This window comes from Peromyscus eremicus, chromosome 5 (assembly GCF_949786415.1).
Source record: "Peromyscus eremicus chromosome 5, PerEre_H2_v1, whole genome shotgun sequence".
NCBI classification, from domain to species: Eukaryota; Metazoa; Chordata; class Mammalia; order Rodentia; family Cricetidae; genus Peromyscus; species Peromyscus eremicus.
The window spans coordinates 2,563,109-2,587,188 of NC_081420.1; the positions used below are offsets into that span (position 1 = coordinate 2,563,109).

The 24,080-nt window shown below is 37.5% G+C and overlaps 1 protein-coding gene across 1 annotated transcript; it reads left to right on the forward strand.

Moving 5' to 3' along the window:
- The first annotated feature begins 12,590 nt into the window (after window positions 1-12,590).
- Window positions 12,591-16,944, forward strand: LOC131910402 (cathepsin Q-like). Its single transcript, XM_059262331.1, has 7 exons — window positions 12,591-12,716; window positions 13,005-13,127; window positions 13,578-13,730; window positions 14,223-14,447; window positions 15,360-15,417; window positions 15,465-15,627; window positions 16,752-16,944. Exons 1-7 carry the CDS (start codon window positions 12,591-12,593, stop codon window positions 16,942-16,944), a joined length of 1,041 nt encoding a protein of 346 aa, XP_059118314.1.
- The last annotated feature ends 7,136 nt before the right edge of the window (window positions 16,945-24,080 follow it).

Sequence of the window (24,080 nt, forward strand, 5' to 3'; positions counted from 1 at the left end):
CAGTGACTCTAAGCCTACTCAATCACATTTACTACAATAAATTTACCAGTACTATGGGGAATAAGTAGATGAAGTCCTGACTAGATGTGTGTTGTTAACATGGTGATGGACATGTTAAAGACCCCAATGGCTGAGACCCACATAAATAAAAATAAACTACCTCAGTGCAGAAAAGGGGATGGCAAGCCTTCCTCTGTTCTAAGAAGAAAGCTGATGAACAACTGACTTTTACCTAAAATCAGTGTATGCAAGAACTATCAATCATATCTTGTCGTAATATTTTAATTGTGCTAAAATGTGATTTTATTTGTATGTGAATAAATATGGTTTGCCTGGAGATCAGAGGTCACATAGCGGACTCCCATATCGTGCCATAAACAAAAGTCAGGCAGTAGTAGCCCATGCCCTTAATCTGATCACATGGCAAGCAGAGTCTCTGTGTGGTCAAGAACACAGCCAAGCGTGGTGACATGAGCCTTTAATCTCAGTACCAACCATAGAGCCCTATAGGTCTGTATAGACAGGTAGTGACGAGGAAGTGATGTGGCTGGACTTAGAACCAATGAGAAGGCAGAACAGGAATGCAATAAAAGCACAGGTTAGATGGGAAGAAGCTCTTTCTGGGGGAAGCAACAGTGGTGAGGTGGTAAGATAAGGCTAGTCGTGGCTCTTCTCTGATCTTTTTGGCTATTACCTCTGTATTTGGCTGTGTGTTTCTTATTTAATAAGACTGTTTAGAAATTCATCTACAGTATCTCCCTCCTCTATGAAATTCACTGCCTAAGAGTGCTCCAGTACAGAGAGCTCCCAAAAAAACTCTTTATCTCCCTTGTGTTGTGTATAATAAATGTCCTGAGTTTTTGGTTTTCATAATAGGTGCATCACATCAGAGTGACCGGAGCCTGCCCCATTACAGACGATCTGAAGGTGTGTTTGTTGTTTCTTCAGTTTTTGTCATTTCTTTATTCTCTAATCATCAGAGTTAGATTTTCAGAACTCAGCTGTACTGGATGTCACAATACTAACCATTAGATTTGCAATGGTTACTTGTTATGAAACAGAAGCAAAAACTTCTTATCTTTCCATTAAAAATGACAAGAATGGCTTGTTCTCTCTTTTGCGAACCCCAAAAAACAGAATGGAAAGACTTTTTGGATCTAAGTACAAAACTTCCCAATATTATGGTACATTGTTCTTGTCATGTGAGTGAGCATCAGGTCTCCAAAATCTTGGGAATTGGCTAACTCCAGGCTGGCTTCCTGGGGGTGAGCAATAAAAATTTGGAGTTCCGTAAAGACATAACACAGTTTAAATGGTCTTAATATAGTGACAATGAGAATGGTTTCAGAAATAGCGATTGATGGATGTCGTTAGAGCCAAACCCATACCATTCTCCTCCATTGTCACCATCCTGACTTCAAATTGCTTCTTATTGCTTCATATACTTTCTATTTACTTCATATATTGAGAGAAAGACTGAAGAGATTAATATGTGGTATTTGCAATTTCTGTTGAAATTTTGGATTCATTGAGTATCCAGGCAGCTTTGTAAGTACTGAGGAGAAATCTGGTGTTTCCAGTTATATAATAGATCTGTAATTTCACTTCATGAAGTTATTGTAAATTCTGATGTATATTTTATCTAGAATGTTTGAAAAGTTCTATATGTATGACTAGACTTCCCATAATCTCTTTCCTCAGGAAGTTCAATTTCTAGAAATTAATTTAGTACAATTTTTCTTTTCATAAGACACATGGGTGATGACATTAGGTTTGACTTGGGTCTTCAGAGTTTCAACAACTTCAACATACAACATCTCCTCTTGTCTCTGATGAGAATCCACCTTTTCTTCAGATCACCACAGTCTTTAAACAATGTTGGTGATATCTATGTAAAGACAGTGTAATAACTAATTAATTATGTAATAATACTGAAAAGTTGTTGCTTCCATTGAGTTCTCAATGTTGCATTGCATCATTAAAATATAGACAATAAGTTTAATGTAGAAAGAGTATAAATTAGAAAATCAAGAATAATCTAAAATTTGTGTTTGTCTAACATTTAGAGTTTAAGAAAAACAACTTCATTTATCAACTCCATTTACTTCATTTAATTATATTTAAAAAAAACTGAGGAGCAAGTAATAGTACTATTTTTACTTGTGAGACAGGTGATGGTGACACACACCTTTAATTCCAGCACTCAGGAGGCAGATGAAGGAAGATCTCTGTGGGTTCCAGGCCAGCCTGGTTTACAGAGTGACTTCCGGGACAGGTTCCAAAACTACACAGAGTAACCCTGTCTAAAAAAAAAAAAAAAAAAAAAAAAAAAAAAAAAAAAAAAAAATTGTCACTTGTGCCTAGCACTAGAGGAATTCTAAGAATATCCAATAGTAATGGTATCTGAAGCTAGAAGGGGAGGGATCAATGCATGTCATTTCAGCATGCTTCTTGGCCTGCAGGATCAGTGCCATGGATGCAGGTCTATTACAGTATAATACTGTAAGCATGCTTCAATATGTTATTATAAAGTAGGGAAAGACAGCGAGAAGGACAGAAAATGGGAAGAGAAAGATGAAGGAAGGAATGAACAAAAGAAGGAAGAAACAAAGTTAGGAGGGAGGGATGGAGGCCAAGAGTGAGGGAGGAGGTGTGTGTGGAAAGAAAAGGTAAGGTGAGAGAATTAGAAGAGGCTTCTATAACGAGGGTTGAGAAATTCATTGATATGGATATAACAATATGCCATCAGAAGTCTGTTATTGTTATGGTCTTCAGCAGAATAATAGTGAACTCTTATCTCAGGGTCTTGTCTCATTAACAGTGTCAGATATGGGCTCCATATCGGGCAGTTGACCTTAAATCCAAGAGAATGTGGTGACAGATTAGTGACACTGTATCATCAGTGGGAATATTTCAGGTGGGCCATTATTGTGTGTCCCAATTTGAGGCTGGCAGAAAGTGCTGACTATCTTTCATCACAGGTATCATGCACAGCACCTTCTACATCCATGAGTTTTACCCACTATACAGGAAGCTTCCAATTGAAAACCAGGTTTCTCAATATATTATGCCCTAACAAAAGGGCTATATGACTCAAAAAAATGAAATTTACTCTTTTCTCTAGGGTTTCACTTAGTAAAATATGGTATCTAGTAGGTATATTATCTCCCCTATTATATGGTGACTTCATTTAAATTCCTTTTATGTATATATGTATTTTAGGAAGAGTCTTCAATAGTATGTTTCTATATGGGTTTTCAAATGCCTTTTAGTCTTAGTTGTCCCTCCCTATAATCCCTACTTTCCTCTATCCATAGCAAAGAATATTTACGTCAGACAGAGTACCCCATTATTATATCCATACATGACTAAATTATCTTTTTTCTTTGGAATATGCTAAGACCAGGCTCTACTAAAATCACAGCTCTAAGAATTTGCTAATGTTGTCTACATCCTTGTATCATCCCCTTTTAAATAGCAATTCTGATAAATTATGAGAACACATGCCATCATTATTTCTGTTGGGGCATCCTACATGTCCTTTCTAAACATGCCCCTTATGTAATCTGTTGAACTTGACATGTCTACAACTAGTCCCTGTATATCTCATCAGTCAGAATCCCTTCACCAGAGATGTTTCTGTTTTTCCATGATATTTTGCATCTGTGGAGCACCAATATTGACAGCAAAATCTACTTACATTGGTTAATGTGATGGTAAGACCTCTGCCCCAGTGCAACAGTGTGTCATCCCTGTATGTATTTCCATGTTGCTTAATAAAGTCTCTCTGGTTATGCCTTAGTGAGTATCTCAGAGTAATTTTCTCTTATCGAGCAGTTTACTTTGATATTCTTCTTCCAATGTTTCCCTGGGGTAGCCAGGACATTTGTGAAATGGACATGATATTGTTTCAGAGACTTAGATTACATCCCAGATGGCCTTGAAAGTCACAGTCTGCTTCTCTTGGAGCTGTGAGCTCCCAGAGTTGAGTTTGTTAAGCAAATCATGAGGACAGTGTCAGGGATGAGGTTGATTAATCTATGGCTTAGCTTCTATTTCTAAGAGTTGCAGGTGTGACATGTATTGAAGCTATTGCCCCACATTAGGAAGTTAGCTGCCTGCCCCCTCCATCTACAATCTCTACTACTGTGAACACCTTCATGTGTAAGGTTAGTCATACAATGCAGCTTATCGTCTAAATAATGATTTTTTCCTTAAGATGTCACGGTGAGTAGCAATATCATTATTCAGAACTTATATGAAAACACATTTCTGAAATGTATCTCACACATACTAAATCATACTGTAGGGTAATTATATTCAGATAATGGAGTTTTCTCAAGACATCAGAATTGTCCTGATGTCCACAGGAGTTTTAGACCATTATTGTGGCATTGTAAAATGACAAGAGGAGCATTGCACACTGCACATAGCAAGACAAGAAACCTCAGTGTAATTCATCTATATATCCCCCTGGTAAAAAAAAAAAGGGAACACAGCATGAATAATTTCTATCAATGTTTTGATTTCCATGCATGACTGCTTGGTCTTCACAAACAGAGATGACCTCTTCCTCAGCAACTCAATGATGGTGTATTTGCACCTGCATAATCATAAAAAATATCTTCCCTTTTTATTTACCACAATTAAGTTCAAGGTTGGTTTTCTCTAAACATAGTTTCTAGAATATACAAATCTATTAAATAAGATATAAAATTATGGAAATTGACAAAAAAGAATTATGGAGAATAAACATGAGCTTTCTTCATAATTAATAGAAATATTTTACTATAAGGTATCATCTATAAATGTACATATAACCTTTCAAATATGGCATAAACAATGAAATATTCACTTTGAGATGAAAACTACTATCTTATGAATTTCTCAGTAAAATATAAAGCTACCTCCATAGAAATAAAATTATAAAGAACCTCATTTTGTCTTAATTTCAAATCATTCACACTGTTGCATATATCAATACCTACCTTTATAATTAAAATATTTCACTATATGAATATATGTTTCACTTATATATTTTTCAACCAGTGATAATTTGTCGCAGTTTTAGGCTTTTACACATAATGGCTCTAGAATATTTGTGCACTTAAATTTTCCTTAATAAACAATATCATTTGTCCAGGCTGTCCACACAGCAGGATAAGTCATATGAACAACTTTTTGAGGAGCAACCACATTGCTCATTGCTATTATGGTCTACATTCCCACAGATGAATGAAAATTCATTAAGATGATTGATGACTCTTTCTCTTCACCACTAAAAGTTTTTCATAATAAATCATACATACCATTTATATGACTAAACATAGAAGATTGACTTGACATTGTAGTCTGAATTGAATTGGTGATCTCTAAAGGCATCTGCTCTTTATTTTGCTGCTTCCAAATGTATAGATGCATTCTTCAAACTCTAACCTATACCATTAAGACCCTCTTTTGGCAGGATATGTGAGCTGAGGGGACAAAGGCCAGAATTCATGTAGAGACCTGAGTGAACTTGAGTCAAGAAATTACAGTGAACCCCAGCTTGGAAAGAACTTCCACCACTCTGTGTCCCAGTGACAAATGATTCTGGACCTTGGGTCACATATTCTTTCAACCCAAAGAGATAGATGCAATCAGCAGAAAAGAGCTAGTCAACAGGAAAGGAAGCCTTGGGCCAAAACAGTCCACCCCTTCTGAGTCACATCTATCCAAGTGCCTCCTGATAGACACAAGGAGAATCTATACCCTCTTTCTCTCTCATCTCTCTATGTTCATTACACTCCTTCACTTCTATATCTTCTTCATCAAAATGTCTTTTGCCTGTTAAGAATAGAGAAAAAAATTACTCAGCAGAGTTATGGCCTCAATATAATATTTGTTCTTGAATAACCCACAAGGAACATCCTGAAAATTCTAAAATTTTGACCAGACTTCAGGGGCTCCTCAATTCCTTGATGAATCACTGCTACTCTGAAATCCTAGACACAATGAGATGTTTCACCTGTAAAGGCAAACAACCTGTAGATGATAAGCTGCCTTATATTACTAACCTTATACATGTAGGTATTCACAGCCTTGGGGTTGTAGATGGAAGGTTTTAACACCTAACTTTCTAATGTGGGAAAATAGCTTCATTTTATGTCATGCCTGCAAGCCTTAGAAATCACAGCTGAGAAATAAATAGATCTATTATCATCATCCCTGACCCTGTCTTCATGATTTGCTTGACAAACTCAACTCTATAAGTTCAGAGCTCCAAGAGTACCAAATTGTGATTGTTAAGGGCACCTAAGATGAGAATGTAAGGCTCTAAAACAATGTTATTTCAATTTCATGGAGGTCTGTGCTCCACTGGTGGGATATTAGAAGAAGAATATTGAAGTAAAAAGAATGAAGGAGAAAATTATCCTTTGAAACTCACAAAATCACAACCAGGAAGACATTATCAAGCAATACATAAATATTTATATGGATGACACAATCTTACACTGAGGCAGAGTTCTTTTTTTTAAGGCAAACAGCAAACTTGTTTATTCAGTAATGGAGAAGGCCTTATATACCCTCCACTCAGCAACCAAGCTGTATCCCAATCTGGCGGCATTGCGTGATTATCTCTCATTGTCTGGACACCATCAGTAACTCTGAAAGCCAACGACCAGGAACTCTGACAGTACCTGTTGCTAGGCCCTCAGACAGATGAGGCAGAGTTCTTAGCATTGCCTTAACCCATGTAAGGAGATTTTGTCGCTAAGGAGAATATTGGTGCTCAATAAATGCAAATTATTATGGAGAAACATCAGAATTGGGTTGAAGGGAATCTGACAAAGCAGAAGTAAAGGAATTTGCTGCAGACAAGTAAAGTTGAACCAGCTTCACTGTGCACAGGTTAGGAATGGTTTTGATCAGATATGAATGTGCTTAGCTAGAAATAAAGATTTTTCCATGCTTCTCTGATTTATCAGAATTGCTGTTTGAGATGAGATGATACAAGGATTTGGACAGCATTAGCAGATACTTAGAACTCTTTATCAAGCAGGACCAGGTCTTATTTGAACATTCTGAGAAAATAAATATTTCAATCACCTAATAACACAATGATTTGTTACTTTCTCTGCCTTAAATTTTCTTTACTGTGGACAGAGGAGGTAATATATTGAGAGATAACTAACACTAAAAGAATTGTGAAAAGACATATGAAAGCCAACTATGGTAGAAGTGTCTAAAAATACATACATACATAAAAGGAACTTAAATGGGGTCATCTTGTAATATGGGAGATAGTACATCAACAAGTCATCATATGTTACCAAATGAAAACCTAGTTCTAAGAATCTTTTTCATTTTTTTGAATCATATGACCTGTCTTAGTCAGTGCTCAGTTGTTATAAAGAGACAACATGACTATGGAAACACCTATAAAGGAAAATATTTAATTGAGTCTTACTTACAGTTTCAGGGGGCATAGTCCATTTTTATCATGGCAAAGAACACAGCAGCATAAAGTCAGGCATGGTGCTGGATAAGTAGCTAAGAATTTTTTATTCAGAACTGCAAGCAGTAGGAAAGGAGAGCGGCTCTAGACTTGACATGGGCTTTTAAAACCTTGATACCTATTCTAGTGACATATTTCCTCCATCAAAGCCATACCTCCTAATCCCTTCAGATAGTTCAACTCACTGGTGAACATGCATTCAACTCAACGAGCCTGTAGGGGATATTCTCTTCCATACCACCACATTCCAATCCCTGGCCCCCATATCCCTATAGGGACATCATAATGCAAAAATTCATTAAGTCATAATTTAAAGTCTATAACAGTTTCAATACCATTTAAAAGTCCAATGTTCAAAGTCTCTAATACTCATGACAAAGTCTTAATTGTAACCCCTGGTAAAATTAAGCTTAAAATAAGACCATATGCTTCCAATGTACAATGGCCCATGATATACATTACCACTACAAAGGGAAGGAAATGGAGCATAGTGAGGAAATACTGGACCAAAACAAAAACAAAAACCAGCAGGGAAAACTCCAAATTCTGCATCTCAATATCTGATCTCAAATCTTTTTCAGATCTCTAATTCCTTTCAGCTATGCTGTTAAATCTCAATATTCCCACTGATGAAACAATGTCATGAATGTTAGGGGTTAACAGCCACATTCTATTGGGTTTAAGGCCAACTTAATGATATGGAACCAATACCTGACATAGTTAATTGGAAAAGAAACTGAGACAAGAGTTCACAGTCCCAGCGAAAATCTATTACCATTATTCTGAAAAATAGCATAAAAATAACAGACTTCTGATGGCATATTTCTATACTAATATCAATGAATTTCTCAACCCTCAGTATAGAAGCATCTTCATGCAGTAGATGGCAATTAACACAGAGACCTACACCTGTACAACATAAAGAGCCAAAAATACTGGGAGTTTTTGTTCTGAATAGGATGTTTGATCATACCCTCTACTCCCAGGCTCAGAGATCTGTGAAAAAGAAAGGGTGGAGAAATTATAAAGTTCAGAGGTAGTAGATGATTTAATGAAAACATCATTTTGCAGCTACCACAGGACCAATGCACATTGGTACAAAGACTGTGACAATACTCAAAAGACCTACTGAGCTCAACCAGACAAAATCCCAGCACAAAGGAGACAAAATATGAAAAAAAAAATCCCACCACTAGTGAAGACACTTTTCACAAGTGATAGCTCTTTGAGAAGAAAATCCACATGGTGCAACACTGGGTATATCATACACAGCACAAGGCATGCTGCACACTGAGGAATGACTGACCAACAAAAATCAGACGCTATACTTTCAGTGGCTTATTCTTTCCTTTTAGTAAGAAAAAGAACATAAAGTTGCATTGGTAAGGAGAAATAGAGACTCTGGGAAGAGTTGAGGGAATGGAAATAATATGATTAAAAAAACACTGTATGAAATTCACAAAGAATGAATTAAAAAATTAATAGGAAGTCTAGAGAGAAACAAGCAGAAGGTAAGCAGTGCATTAAAAGACTGTGGTTAAAACAGTGTACCATAAGGACACTTGCTCAACTCTGTTCATAGCAGCATTGTTTGTTACAGCCAGAATGTGGAAACAACCTAGATGCCCCTCCACTGAAGAATGAATAAAGAAAATGTGGCACATTTATACAATGGAGTATTACTAGGCAGCAAAAATCAATGATATCATGAAATTTTCAGGCAAATGGATGGAACTAGAAAAAATTATCCTGAGTGAAAAAACTCAGACCCATAACACAAACATGGTATGTACTCACTCATGAGTATGTATTAGCTGTAAAGAAAAGGATAACCAGGCTACAACCCACAGCTAAAAAAAAAAAACAAAAAACAAAAAAAAAACAACAAAAAAAAACCAAAAAAACAAAACAAAACAAAAAAAAAAAACCTAGGTAACAAGGAGGGCTGTATGGCTTTCCCTGGGAAGGGGAAATAGAAGAGATCTCCTGGGTAAACTGGGGACAGGGATTGGAGGTAAGGGAACAGAGGGGTTCATGTTGAGTAGGTTGGGGGAAGGATGGACAGGAAGAAGAATAATAAAAAATATCTTCATGTAGGAGCATTTTGGGCTTAGGGAGAACCTGGTGCCAGGGAAACTCTCAGAAATCCACAAGCATGACCCCAGCTAAGACAACTGGCAGTAGTGGAGAGGGTGCCTGAACTGGCCTTGTCTTGTAATCAGACAGGTGACTATCCCAATTGTCATCAGAAAGCCTTCATCCAATAACTGATGGTAGCAGATGAGGAGATCCACAGCCAAGCACCAAGCCTACCTCTGGGAGTTCTACTGAAGAGAAAGAGGAAGGCTTGTAGAAGCCAGGGGGTCAAGAACATGGCAGGGAAACTCACAGAGACAGCCAACCTGTGTGTGACATTTGTGTGGCACGGTCTGATTGTGGGGCTCCTAGCAGTGCAAACAGGACATGTCCCCTACACTTGAGTTGGCATTTGGGAACCCAACCCTCAAACTGAGTTGCCTTGCCCAACCTTGATTTAGGGGGAGAAACTTGGTCAACTTGACGTGCCATGATTTGTTGACTCCCATGGAAGGCCTTCCCCTTTCTGAATGGAGTCAGAAAAGGAGTGGAAGGTGATAGAAGGGAGGTGGGAGAAGGGAACAGGATGAGAGGAGGGAGAGGAAACTGGTTGATAAGTAAATAAATGAAAAAAATTAAGAATATTTTTAAAAGTAAGAGCTTATGCCTGTTATTGGTGCTTTTCAATTTCTTTAAAATAAATGTATGTGAACCTAAACAAATTATCAGTCACTGTTTCTGCTACATTTACCAATTTTTGATTAGTGTAAGATTTTACAAATCTTGGGTATTGCAAGATTTCTTCCCTGATCTAAATGCAAAAAAATGGATAAATTAAATATGGCATCTCTCTGCCATATGATATGATACAATATGAGAAAATGAGGAAAATGTGACAGTCATTATTGCAGGATAATGTACTTCTTAATGGTCCCACTTTTTCATACAGATGCATTGGAAATTACCTTTCATTGGGATTCTTATAAGGAAAATCCCTCTATCTAAAGCAGTAGCCAGGTATCCATACAGATAAAAAGAAAGGATGAGTGCTAAAGAAGGAAAAAGGGGAGTAGACGATTATGGTTTAGTGTCCTGAGCTACCTTGAAGAGGAAATACTTCTGAATACCTCTAGGTACTGGTTGCAATGAAATGTGAGTGAGTATCCCAAAGGTAGCCAGGATGTGTCCTAGAACAGTAAATAAAGTAACTTTGAGTTGTCGTTGTTGTGTTGTTACAATGAAGAGTGCCAGGTAGATGGTGCTCCTAGATGGCAGCTCAATGTCATCTCCAAAAGAGAAAAGCCAGAGAGTTCCAAGAGACACACCCACAGCAGGCCATTTATTTCCCCTCTTACAGTCCAGCCTTGAACATCACTTTCCTTTTTGGGAGTCATTGTCTCCTAAAGAGTTTTGTAAAATACAACTGTGTTACACACTGACAGGGAAAAAGAGAATTCCAGGAACTGTGTTCTCACAGGATCCAATCATAGCTGTGAACTTAACACAAAATAGAATATACTGACCAAGCCTAGGGTTGGTTGCTAGGGATGGTAACCAAAATCTTCCATTCTAAACTGCAAGGGTACACACACATCTTTTTCAGGAAGTACAATCAGAAAACAAAATGTCCAGTATAATGTGATCCAAGGCCTACAGAATGGCTATCTAACTTTCTTTGACAAGGTTCACAAATTTAGCTTCCTGTTGTGTACAGAGGTATCCCACAGCCATGCCATGAAGCACTAGTGTCTGGAGGCTGAATCCTGTCATCAACACAGCCAATCAAAAGGAACACATGATTTGGAGGCAGGTTCAAATGCAAAGATACCTTGGATTTATAGCAAGAGTAAGGAGTTGCTGGGCCAGATTCTGGACCCTCAACAAACTCTGAAGAGTTGAGTCTCTGAAATGAACTGAGGCAGCAGTCTTCACCACAGATAGGTAAGGCCCTGCCTTGGCCAAGGCAGAATGGGAGGTGACTTTGAAGGATGCTATGAGAGACTCCAGGGAAAATCAGTTTAATCCCAAAGAATATATTCTAAGCCTCAGCAACCCTGGTGTGTGTAGGTGTAGTAGAGTGGGTAGAAAAGGCAAGGAGGAAACCAGGTCCCTTCTGGGTCTATATTTGTATAGGGTCCCATGAAGCAAAATTCTGGGTCTGTTCACAGAGATTTACAGATGTTCCTTTGAAAACCGGTAACCATCACTGGCACCTGCTGGTCCAGAAGAGATCATCTCTTGCAGATAACCCTAGAATGTATCTATTTTCAGTTGACATGTACAGATGTAGTAGCAGTTAGTATGTTCCCATCAGGTCCTATTGGGAGTGTTGCTTTAGAGATCCAACAAGTTCAGAATCTTAAATCCCACTATAAACTTGCTATTGTCCTCCACTTCCTCTCATGGCTCTGCCTTCCTGTTGGCTTTTCATGTGACAATATTCTCATGTAGAGAGTAAGTTGGGAGTTTGATTGCATGGTCCCAAGGGTGAAATGCAAGGAATAATAAATATTCTTCCAACATTCTTATAGAAGATATTTCACAAAGTTTCATTGAAGAAGAGAGGGTTAAAGATAAGCCCACAATTTACTGTATATTAGAAAGGCATATGATACCCTGTGGCCCCAACTCTTGAGCTCACCTTGAAATTAGAATCCAATGCCACATGATAGAAGTTTTGCTTGTTAGGAATCATGGGTCAGTGATATCCTAAAACAATGGTTGGTTTTTGCTTCTATGTGTGGAGACCTTTCTGTAATAATAAGATGCAGTGCACCAAAGGTTTTCATTGCTAGAATTCTGGGCACATGCTCTTTGCTTTGTATTGGATCTAATAAACACCAGTTGATGATTCAGTTCACACACATCCTCAGCCTTTTCTACAATCTTTCAAAAAATATTTGAAAGAATAATTCAAAAAATTTAATTGGCCATGGGTGGCTTGATTTCTCAGACATTTTAAAAACACTGGTGTTGTTATGACTTCATTTCTCTTCCTTATCCAGGGTTGTGAGTCATGACTTCTGCTGTATTCCTGGTTATCCTGTGCATAAGAATTATGTCAGGTGCTTCAGCACATGATCCCAGTTTGGATGCTGAATGGGAGGAATGGAAGATGGATTATGAAAAATCATACAGCCTGGTTGGTAACCTGCAATCTATTCAGAAGAGGCCCAGAGTGCAAGTGTCTAGGCATATTAGAGGTCATAGGCCCAACTACAACCACCACCACTGAGAGATTACTTAGTCATGATCATTGTGAGCACAGGGTAGCCAAATTCCCTTTTCCTCTGTATGTGGAGAATGTGTGACTATAGTGTCCTAGAATATCTCTCCTTGGCCTCTAGTCACCTGCAGCAGCAAGCCCACAAGGTCAGCTTGTACAGGAGTTTAGTTAGAAAGAAATGTCATCCATTATGTTCTTATCCAGGAGGAAGAAGCAATGAGGAGAAGAGTATGGGAAAAAAACTTGAAAATTATTAAAGATCACAATGGGGAGAATGGTCTGGGGAACAAGGGCTACACCATGGAAATGAACAGCTTTGGTGACATGGTGAGTGTGACACGGATTCTTCACACTGTGTTTTCTTGAGTGTTTACATGGAGTCTTATAGCTGGAGTTTTCTCTCCGGGTCCCACCAAACCCCTGCAGTCCGACAGCCCACTTATAAAATAAACACACAGACGCTTATATTATTTACAAACTGTATGGCCGGGGCAGACTTCTTGCTAACTGTTCTTATATCTTAAATTAATCCATTTCTATAAATCTATACCTTGTCACATGGCTCGTGGCTTACTGGCATCTTCACATGCTGCTTATCATGGCAGCGGCTGGCAGTGTCTCCCTCACTCAGCCTTCCACTTCCCAAGAATTCTCCTCTCTCCTTGTCCCGCCTATACTTCCTGCCTGGCTACTGGCCAGTCAGTGTTTTATTTATACAGAACAAAATCCACAGCAGAGTCTTTTCTTTTATAATCATCTATATAATTTTCCTTGAAGACTGGTGAAGAATTCAAGGACATGATGGTTAATTTCCCCATTCAACCGCACAATAAGAGGAAAAGCATTTGGAAATGTGCTCTTGGTGGTATTGGTTTACCCAGATTTGTGGATTGGCGAAAGAAAGGCTACATGACTCCTGTGTGGAATCAGGTATGACAGTGCCATCTGCCCTTCTTCTTAAGTCATATTGAAGGGGAATAGAAATTGGTGTCTCAGTGTTCATATTGAATGAGGAGAGATTTGCAGTTCAGTTTTTAAATAATATATTTTTTCTTTGAAATATTCATATAATTTCCAATGTGCATTGATCTGGTCAGTCCACCAAACACATTCTCCAACTATGACTCTATATCCCATCTCATTGCAGGATTCGTGTTCCTTCTATTGTCATTAATAATCTACAAAACCAATAGAAATAGAACCTGCACAAATGTTCGGTGTGTGTGTGTGTGTGTGTGTGTGTGTGTGTGTGTGTGTGTGTACCCATGTGAGCATGTACACATTACCAGCATCCAAATCCTCTTTTCCTTTCTAGGCATATAGCAACTGCCAGTTCTTCATATTCACAAATTATTTAGTTGTCTATGTTGTTGTTTGAGTTAGTAATTATTTGTGAATGACCATATTTTCTTCTCTGTGTAGGGTAAATGTGGTTTATGTTGGGCTTTTACTGTAGCTGGTGCCATAGAAGGACAAATGTACCACAAAACAGGCAAAGTCACACCCCTGAGTGTGCAGAACCTAGTGGACTGTTCTAAACCTCATGGCAATAATGGCTATGCTTTGGGTAATACATACAATGCTTCTCAGTATGTTTTGCACAATGGAGGTGTAGAGGCTGAGGCAACTTACCCATATGAAAGAAAAGTAAGTCAACCTCTATGTTGTCATTTCAGCTCAGCTTGGAGAGAGGGACAATTGTCGATATGATACACTATCTTCAGTGCTCAGATTGGGTAATAGAATCTCTCTGTACACCATCAATGCTGTTACTAAGCATGGTCCTTTACATAAATTTTTGGTGTCATGATTTCAGTGTAACTCTTTTCTATGTTCATGGAAAGTATAGAAACTATTGTACATATAATACAGATCTCAACAGCACTAAAATTTCTTATTGATTGTCATTGAAGACAAGAGAACTTACTTTCAGTTCCAGACCTAGTAGCATTTTACTCCCTGAGATGATTTACAATAACTCAGACTTGTGTGTGGTTGTGACTCTTGGTCTGAGGACATGGGTGGAAGATTCTCTTATCTCTTTACATTTTAAAGGAATGAAAATGCGGGTACCATCCTGCATGTTCTGCTGCTAAAATGACTGCTGTTATGTAAAATATGTGATGTGAATGTTTAGGTTTCTGGATATGACTCATCTCCATATAATAGTTGAGTACTGAATTTTACCTGATATGAATCAACACATGAAAGTTAATGTGTCCTATTTATTGATTAATTTTCCAACTCTGCTCAATTTCATGGATGTTTTAGTTATTTATAGAAACTGATTATCTGAAATTAAATTGTAACAGAGTCTGTGAATTAAATAATTTATGTCATATAAGTCTAACTTGACATGAGACTCTAGTAGCAAAACTACAAAAGTCTAAGGAGTCATTTCATTGTCAAGTAGACAGTAGCTCTCAATAAATCTTGCAATCTTGGATTTCCTCAGTTTTCTGTGAAACTGTGTGTGTGTGTGTGTGTGTGTGTGTGTGTGTATGTGTGTGTGTTAGCATTCTTGTGAACAATTTATCTGACTCTTAAGTCTGATTGTAGTTATATCATTTCAGTGATTGTGGAAATAATTCTCCTATTGCTGGTGGCAGTGGTCACTGTCAGGTGTGCTATGCATCTCACATCAGCTTCCATTTTGTTTCTTAGGTATTTATCATGAGCCAAACTGCAGCAGCTCTGTTGTGAATCATGCAGTTCTTGTGGTTGACTATGGATATGAAGGAGATGAAATGGATGGCAATAACTACTGGCTGATCAAGAACACGTATAAGTTGCCAAATTTACATTTGAAATTCCAGAGGATAGACAGGTAGTTCTGTGGTTAAGGACACTGGATTCCCTTCCAAGGGGTTCATGAAGAGATCACAACTTGCAGTTAGTATTTTGATACACAGCCCATAAAATTTTGTTTCATTTAAGTTGAACAAAATCTGTTCTTGCATTCCCATGTATATATGTAAGGTATGTTTGCCTGTCTGCTTATCTGTGGAAACATGTGTGCAAGTGCACATACATAGAAGCCTGATGTTAGCATCAATTGTTTCTCAATCATTAAGTAACTTCTATAATGCGGGAGCATTTCTTCCTGATGTAAGAGTTCACTACTTAGTCTGAGTAGCCAGCTTACTCTAGGTGTGCTCTGTGTCCATGTCCCAAGCACTTGGGTTACAGGCACACTACAATGTTGTTCTGGCTTTTCAGTGGCTCTTGAAACTGATTTCAACTCCTTAACCTCTGAGCTCCCCTATAGCTGATAACACTTAACATAAATGATCTCAATAAAGTCACAAACTACCACAATGGATGCAAAAAAACAAACAACAAACAAACAAAAACAAAAACAGAATCCATTCTTCTGCTGAATACACAACACATACCTTAACATCAAGGATAGATATCACAAAAGATGTAAGGATCAAAAAACAAGAATATATCCCCCAAAATGGACCTAAGATGAGAGGTGATAGAGCCAGTTAATATCTGACAAAAGACTTCAAACCAACACTAATAGACATAGAGAAAGATGCTACACTATTCAGAGGAAATAACCACCATAAGGACATTTCAATTCTTAACATCTATTCACCAAACACAAAGGGTCCAAGTTCATAAGTACAGCTACAGCTTAAATCAAATTCTGATCCTTCTAAAACGACCCTTATACACCATATAATGGGTGACTTCAATGCCATTCTCTCACTAATGACAGAATATCCAGAAAAATTAACAGAGATATTCTGGAACTAACTGACACCATAAATCAAAAAACCTAACATATTTACAGAAAATTTTAAGGGTTACCAAAGAATGTACCTTCTTCTAAGCAGCTAATGGAACCTTCTCCACTATTTACCACATACTCAAACACAAAGCAAGTCTCAACAGACACAAGAAAATTGAAATAACACCCTTTATCTGTTCTGATCACTACAGATTAAAACTAGGTATCAATAACAGTGGAAACATCAGAGAGCTTACAAACTCATGGAAACAAAACAAGTTACTACCGAATGAAAAATGGATTAAGACTGAAATTGAAAAAGATGATAAAGACTATCTAGAATTCAATGGAACAAAAAGAATACACAAGATATCCAATGTCATGGAACAAAATAAACTGTTCTAATAGGTAAGTTCATAGCAACAAGTGCTTTCATAAAAAAATTGGAGCAATTTCACACTAGTAACTTCATAGCATACCTGAAAGCTTTAGAAAAAAAGAACTCATGCCTAAAAACAGTAAATGTCAAGAAAGAACCAAACTTAATGATAAAAGCAATAAAATCAAACAACAACAAAGCAATACAAAGAATCAATGAAACAAAGAGATAAATGTTGGAGAATACCAGTAAGATTGATAAGCCATTAGCCAAATCAACTAAAAGTCAGACAGAGAGAATCCAAATAAATAAAATGAGACATGAAAGGGGGAACATAACCACAGACACCTAGAAAATCCAGATAATCATAAGGACATAATTTAAAATCGACTACTTCACAAAATGGGAAAATCTAAAATACTGGATAATTTTCTTGATACATGTCATTTACCAATATTAAATGAAGATCAGCTAAACAATTTAAACAGACCTGTAATCCATCCTGAAATATAAGCATTCATTACAAGTCTCAGAACTAAAAAGAGCTCAGGAACAGATAGTTTAAGACAAAATTCCACCAGATTTGCAAACAAATGTTAATGAAAATACTTCATAAATCATACTACAAAATAGAAACAGAAGGAATATTGTCCAATTCATTTTGTGAGGTCACAATTTTCCTGAATCCCAAAGCCATATTAAACCCCCACAAAGAAAGATAACTACATACTAATTTCCCTTTTGAAGATGTATGCAAGACTTCTCAATAAAATACTTGCAAATCAAATCCAAGAAGGAGATGCAATGTAGTTCAGCATACATAAATTGATCAATGTAATCCACCACATGAACAAACTGAAAGAGAAAAACCATATCATCATCTTATTAGATGCAGAAAAGTCCTTTGACAAAAATCCAACATCAGTCCTTCATTAATAAAAAGTACTGGAGAGATTAGGGATACATGGATACAAGTTATATCACAACACAATAAATGTAGTTTACAGCAACCTCATAGCCAGAATCAACTTAAAGGAGAGACTCTCAGAGAAGTCTCACTAAAGCTATTAACAAGACAAGCTTGTCTATGTTCTCCATATCCATTCAATACAGTACTTGAAGTTTAAGCTGGAGAAATAAGACAATTGAAGTAGATCAAGTGGACAAGAATTGGGAAGGAAGAAGTCAAAGAATCTATACTTTCAGATAATCTAATAGCATACATAAGTGACCTAAAAATTCCCCTGGGAAACTCATACAACTGACAAACCCTTTTGGCAAAGTACAGGAATAGAAATTTTATTCAAAAATGAATAGCCTTCTTACATACAAATGACAAATGAACTGAAAAAAAAAAAAGATCAGGGAAATAGCACCCTTCACAATAGCTTTATATATATATAATATTGTGGGGGTTATACTAACCAAGTAAGTGAAAGACCTGTATGATAAAAAAAATTTAAGACCTTGAAGAAAGATATATCAGAATATGCAAATACTTCCCTAGCTCATGGATTAGTAGGAGCAGCAGCCTACAGAATGGGAAAATATTTTTACTAAATTTACATATGACAGAGGGCTGATATCCAAAATATATAAGGAATTTAAAAAACTGGATATCAAAAAACAAATAACTCGATTTTAAAATGGGGTACAGATCTAAACAGAAATTCTCAAAAGAAAAATCTCAAATGTCTGAGAAACACCTTAGGCATCCTTAGGCATCAGGAAAATGCAGATCAAAACTACAACTTTGAGATTTCATTTTACACCAGTTGAAATATCAGTCAAACAAATGGTAATTAATGCTGGTGATGATGTGAAGTAAGGTGAACACTCATCCATTTCTGGTGGAACTGCAAACTTGTACAACCACTGTGGAAATTAGTGTGGTGGTTTCTCGCGAAGATTGCAATCAATCTATTATAAGATCCAGTTGCACTGCTTTCATAGCGTCCCATAAGTTTAGGTATGTGGTATATTCATTTTCATTGATCTCTAGGAAGTCTTTAATTTCTTTATTTCTTCCTTGACCCATTGGTGATTCATTTGAGCATTATTAAGTTTCCATGAGATTGTAGGCTTTCTGTAATTTTTGTTGTTGTTGAAATCAAACTTTATACCATGGTGGTCTGATAGAACACAGGAGTTTATTCCAATTTTTTTGTATCTGTTGAGATTTGCTTTGTGGCCGAGTTGATTTTAGAGAAGGTTCCATGGGGTGCTGAGAAGAAGGTATATTCTTTTTTGTTAGGATGGAATGTTCTGTAGTTATCTATTAAGTTCATTTGAGTCATAGCATCAGTTAAGTCCCTTATTTCTCTGTTAAGTTTCGATTTTGTACATCTGTCCAGTGGTGAGAGTGGGATGTTGAAGTCTCCCACTAAAATGTGTGGGGTTTTATGTGTGATTTAAGATTTCTTTTACATATGTGGGTGCCCTTGTGTTTGGGCATAAATGTTCGAAATTGAAATTTCATCTTAGTGGATCTTTCCTGTGATGAGTATGTAATGTCCTTCTTGATCTCTGCAAATAGATCCATATCTGTCACCGTGCACAAAAATTAAGTCCAAGTGGTTCAAAGACCTCAACATAGATCCGATTACTCTGAACCTGATAGAAGAGAAAGTAGGAAATAGTCTTGAACGCATTGGCACCGGAGATCACTTCCTAAATATAACACCAATAGCATAGACACTGAGAGAAACCATTAATAAATGAGATCTCTTGAAACTGAGAAGCTTTTGTAGGGCAAAGGACATGGTCAATAAGACAAAATGACAGCCTACAGAATGGGAAAAGATCTTCACCAACCCCACATCTGATAGAGGGATGATATCCAGAATATATAAAGAACTCAAGAAATTAGACATCAAAATACCCAACAGTCCAATTAAAAAATTGTAGCTGGAGAATTTCTCTCTAGCTCCTGCCAAGTCCCACCAGTCCCAGAGCCCATTTATAAAATAAACACACAGACTCTTACATTATTTAAACTGCTTGGCCATTAGCTGAGGCCTATCATTGTCTAGCTCTTACTCCTATATTTAGCCCATTTTTATTAATCTATACTTTGCCACGTGGCTCATGGTTTATCGGTACCTTACATCTTTCTTGTCCTGGCGTCTGCTCCCGCTGTCTCTCCCTTCCCTTCCTGTTTCCTCAATTCTCCTCTCTGTTAGTCCCGCCTATACTTCCTATCTGGCTATTAGCCAATCAGTGTTTATTTATACAGAGCGATATCCACAGCACTTCCCCTTTTCTTCTTTTTCAAAAAAGGAAGGTTTTAACTTTAACATAGGAAAATTACATATAACAAAACAATTATCAAGCAAGAATTACAGTTACAATATTAAAGAAGATATTTTATCTATCTTATATTTGTGAGTTTAAGGTTTTATATCTAACTTATCTTTTACCATAACTAATGAAAATTGTAACTATCAATATTGGTGAAATTATTAAGGCCACTCCACGTAGTTAAAAGGGAGATTTATTTAATGGCATAACTTACAAATGAAGGGATAGGTAGGTGACAGGTTCTGGGAAAGACGCAGCGCAGTCAGGAGGTGTTCTCTGGAGAACTCTCCTCAGTCTACCTCTAGCGTCCAGGGTCTAAGAAGGAAGAGCTTGTGGTGCATCCCTATCTCGGGTCTTCTAGGCCCTCCCTTGGCCCCGCCTTGTAGGCAGGATAGTTACTGAAGCCTCAGTGGGGGTTGGAACTTCCAGACCAAAGCTGGAATGGCTACCCACTACACTCCCCCTTTTTGTCTAAATAAGAAGGTTCTAACTTAATACAAGACTATATACAAAGGAATGGTTATCAAATATTGTCCAGGAGCAATGAGGGATAATGACCTAGATAAGATGGAACTACAACCAATGCAAACAATATCAAGCAAGAAACACATACTAAAATCCAGAGAAGTATAGAGCATAGGTAAATGACATGTTACAAAGATCGTTCCAAAAGTTGTCCTATCCTAAAGAACCTGAATCTAATACTTAATATGTTCTATCTACTAAGTTGTAACTATAACTGCTAGTCTTCAATCCCATCAAAGACCTGAAAAGGAATATAATGGTACCTGAGAAATGGTAGATGGATGCAAGCAACTTTCGGGAATCTTGCAAGAGTAGACTGAGACAGCTGGCAGCCTGGACAGTCACCTAATGTTTTTCAGCATTGTTGGTGCATTCAAATTGGCTACAGGCCTAAAGTATCTGACAGACCATTTTCAGAAGCAGGAATTCTGAAAGACCATCTTACCCTGTCTTGGCAGAGTACAGTGGTCGCTTTCCTTGTGTCCCACTTGTCTAGAAAGGACAGCATTGCATTTGTACTGTCAGCCATCGAGGCAAGGGCAGTTCTTTGCCCAGTAGGCCATTTTGTGCCAAGAAGACAAACTTCCAAATGGAAATGTCTTAGAAGCCCAACATTCTCTCGGGATCAAATTGGTGCAGCCAGGAGCAATTGTGTCTCACGTCAACAGAATTCTAAGTTATTTAAATGTCATATTCTCTAGGTCTACGAAGTGTTTGAAGATTACCTGTCCATCTGACCTATGTATCTGTAAATCTGGATAACCTAACTAATGTAACTATAGAGATGACAAGCATAGGTGACTATAAATCTATAAGTCTTATCTACCGAAATAACCTAAGGACTAAGGCTTCACGCAAACAAGGTAAATAGTCTATAAGCAAATGTATGGTAAAGAACGATGACTTCAAAATTGTAACAATACACAAGATATTTATAACAGAGGTAGGAATATATAGTGCAATATACAATATAACAATATTGTTAAATATATATCAATATACAAGGAAGTTAGAGACATGAGAGAAAGAGGGTATAGGTCCTCCTTACGTCTATGTGAAGGCACTTGGGTAGATGTGACTCAAGAGGGGTGGACTGTTTTGGCCCAAGGCTTCCTTTCCTGTTGAATAGCTCTTTTCTACTGATTGCATCTATCTCTTAGGCTCAAAGAGTATCTGACCCAAGGTCCAGAATCATTTGTCACTGGGACACAGAGTGATGGAAGTTCTTCTGTAGATCTTTCCAAGCTAGGGTTCACTGTAGTTGCCAGATGTAAGATCATTCAAATATCTGCATGCATTCTGACCATTTTGTCCCCATACCTCATATATACTGCCAGAGGAGGGTCTTAATGGCATATGTTAGAGCTTGAAGAATGAATCTATACAATTGGAAGGGAACAAAATAAAGAGCAGCTGCTTTTAAAGATCAACAAGACAATTCATACTACAATGTGAATTCAGTCTTCTCTGCTTGGCTAGATAGAGGTTTGTGAGCTTTGCTGTGAAAAGCTTCTGGTAAAGAGGAAGAAGGAATTCTTATCATTTCCTCCTGCTCAGTTACTTCAGTTGTTCATTCACGAGTGTCTTAAAAAACTGAATGTGTTAATAGAACTTAACTGGCCAACTTGACATTACAGAGTTTTACCAACCTGCTTCTAATATCAAAAAAGACAGATATATACATGCAAGTCTTTTACTTATCCCTGATGGATGATATTGGAGGTGGTAAAGACTGGAGGTGTCTCAGACACAGAGATAACAGGGTGAGTCAACTTTCTACCCAGTATTTACAGGATCTACATGAGATCTACATAAAGAAAAAAATCATTGAATGGCAAAAATAGTAAAGAATTTACTGGAAGCTATAATGCAGGATCAGCTAGATACATTACCAAGATGTGACTGAGGAATCATTAAGAGATACCCAACATGACAGGTTAGTTGGTGGGCCTTAGCCAAATTCTCAGGAAAGAAGCAGGGGGAACAGAGGCTACATATATATTTTAACAGTGATTGTTGATAAGGAATGATCATTTTACCCATAGGTCAAGAAGACTAGAAGATCAAAGACACTTGTATTTAATCCTTGCTCAGTGGGAAAACTTTGGTCCTACTCCTAGAGAGCGCATGGTGTTCAAGGTGCAAGTTCACACATTCAGCTCCTTCTCTGTTTGGTATTTTGTGTTCTTCCCAATTATCTCATCTTGTTTCTCAGTAGATCCTATTTAAAAAATCAGTATCCATAAGCTACAAACTCCTCTATCAAGGATTTACATGTTTCTATCATCACAGTGAGGCTCCCATTTTTCCCTTTTTTGATTTGATTTCCAGATTATGTGCAATTTGGGTCAGGTTTACAGAGAACAGTACCAACTGAAGCATCCAAGCCATTGCACAAAGAATCAACCTACAGGGTTAATGGTTTCTCTATATCTGTGTTCGAGAAGCCATTAGAGTGCTAATGGAAAATTTTGATTATCACTGATGAGTAGAAAGTCCCCCACTGAGGTGGGAAACATTATCTCGTTGAGGAAGACACACTATGCTACCATTGTACCTAGGTTCTCTCAACAGAATTATTTCTCTGGGCTTTTTGGTCATTCAGATTCATTCTCATGGATGGTTATACCTTACAAATGTTATCAGAACACTGCTTATTAGGATGGCACTGTATTTGGTACTTCACAGGAAATACGGAAGTCATTGACCTCCACAGGTAAGGTGGCCTTTTAAATTCTTTTATATGAATAAGAAACACAGAACAGATATTTGTGGGTCTAAGTCTATTCAAATCACACTTACTAGAATAAATATAGTAATACTCTGCAGAGGATGGTTGAAGTCCTGACTGAATTATGCTGTTACAATGGGCAGGGCCATGACAAGGACCTCAATGCCTCAGACCCATGGAAGTGGCAAAGCTTTCCCTTTGTGCAGAGAGGAGGTCTGACCTTTTTTATCTAAAGCCAGTGCAAGTAGTAACTATGTAGCACAGCTCGCTTGTCCCTAATGTTGAAAGCCTGAGATTACTACAGGACTGAGATGTCCCACCCAAACTAGATAACCCTTCCCCACCTCATGCTGTGTATAATAAATGTACTGAGTTTCTGGATTACAAAGTTGGTTTCCTCCATCAGAATGAGCACAAGCCACCCAGTTACAGATTTTCTATACAAGTGTCTGTTGTTTCTTCAGTTTCTGTCATTTCTTTATTCCTGAGTCACCCAAGTAAGGTTTCCAGGACTCAGCCATGATGAACACCACAATACAGACCACTAGATTTGCGATGGTAGCTTGTTAAGAAACAGAAGCAGAAAACTCTTGGTCTTCCAAACAA

What these genes read in the sequence shown, in the direction of transcription:
- LOC131910402 (XM_059262331.1), top strand. Translation starts at nt 12,591, where the DNA reads ATGACTTCTGCTGTATTCCTGGTTATCCTGTGCATAAGAATTATGTCA. An exon ending in TGACTCCTGTGTGGAATCAG is followed by an intron (nt 13,731 to 14,222) that starts GTATGACAGTGC and finishes TTCTCTGTGTAG; the next exon opens with GGTAAATGTGGTTTATGTTG. An exon ending in AAATTCCAGAGGATAGACAG is followed by an intron (nt 15,628 to 16,751) that starts GTAGTTCTGTGG and finishes TGATCACTACAG; the next exon opens with ATTAAAACTAGGTATCAATA.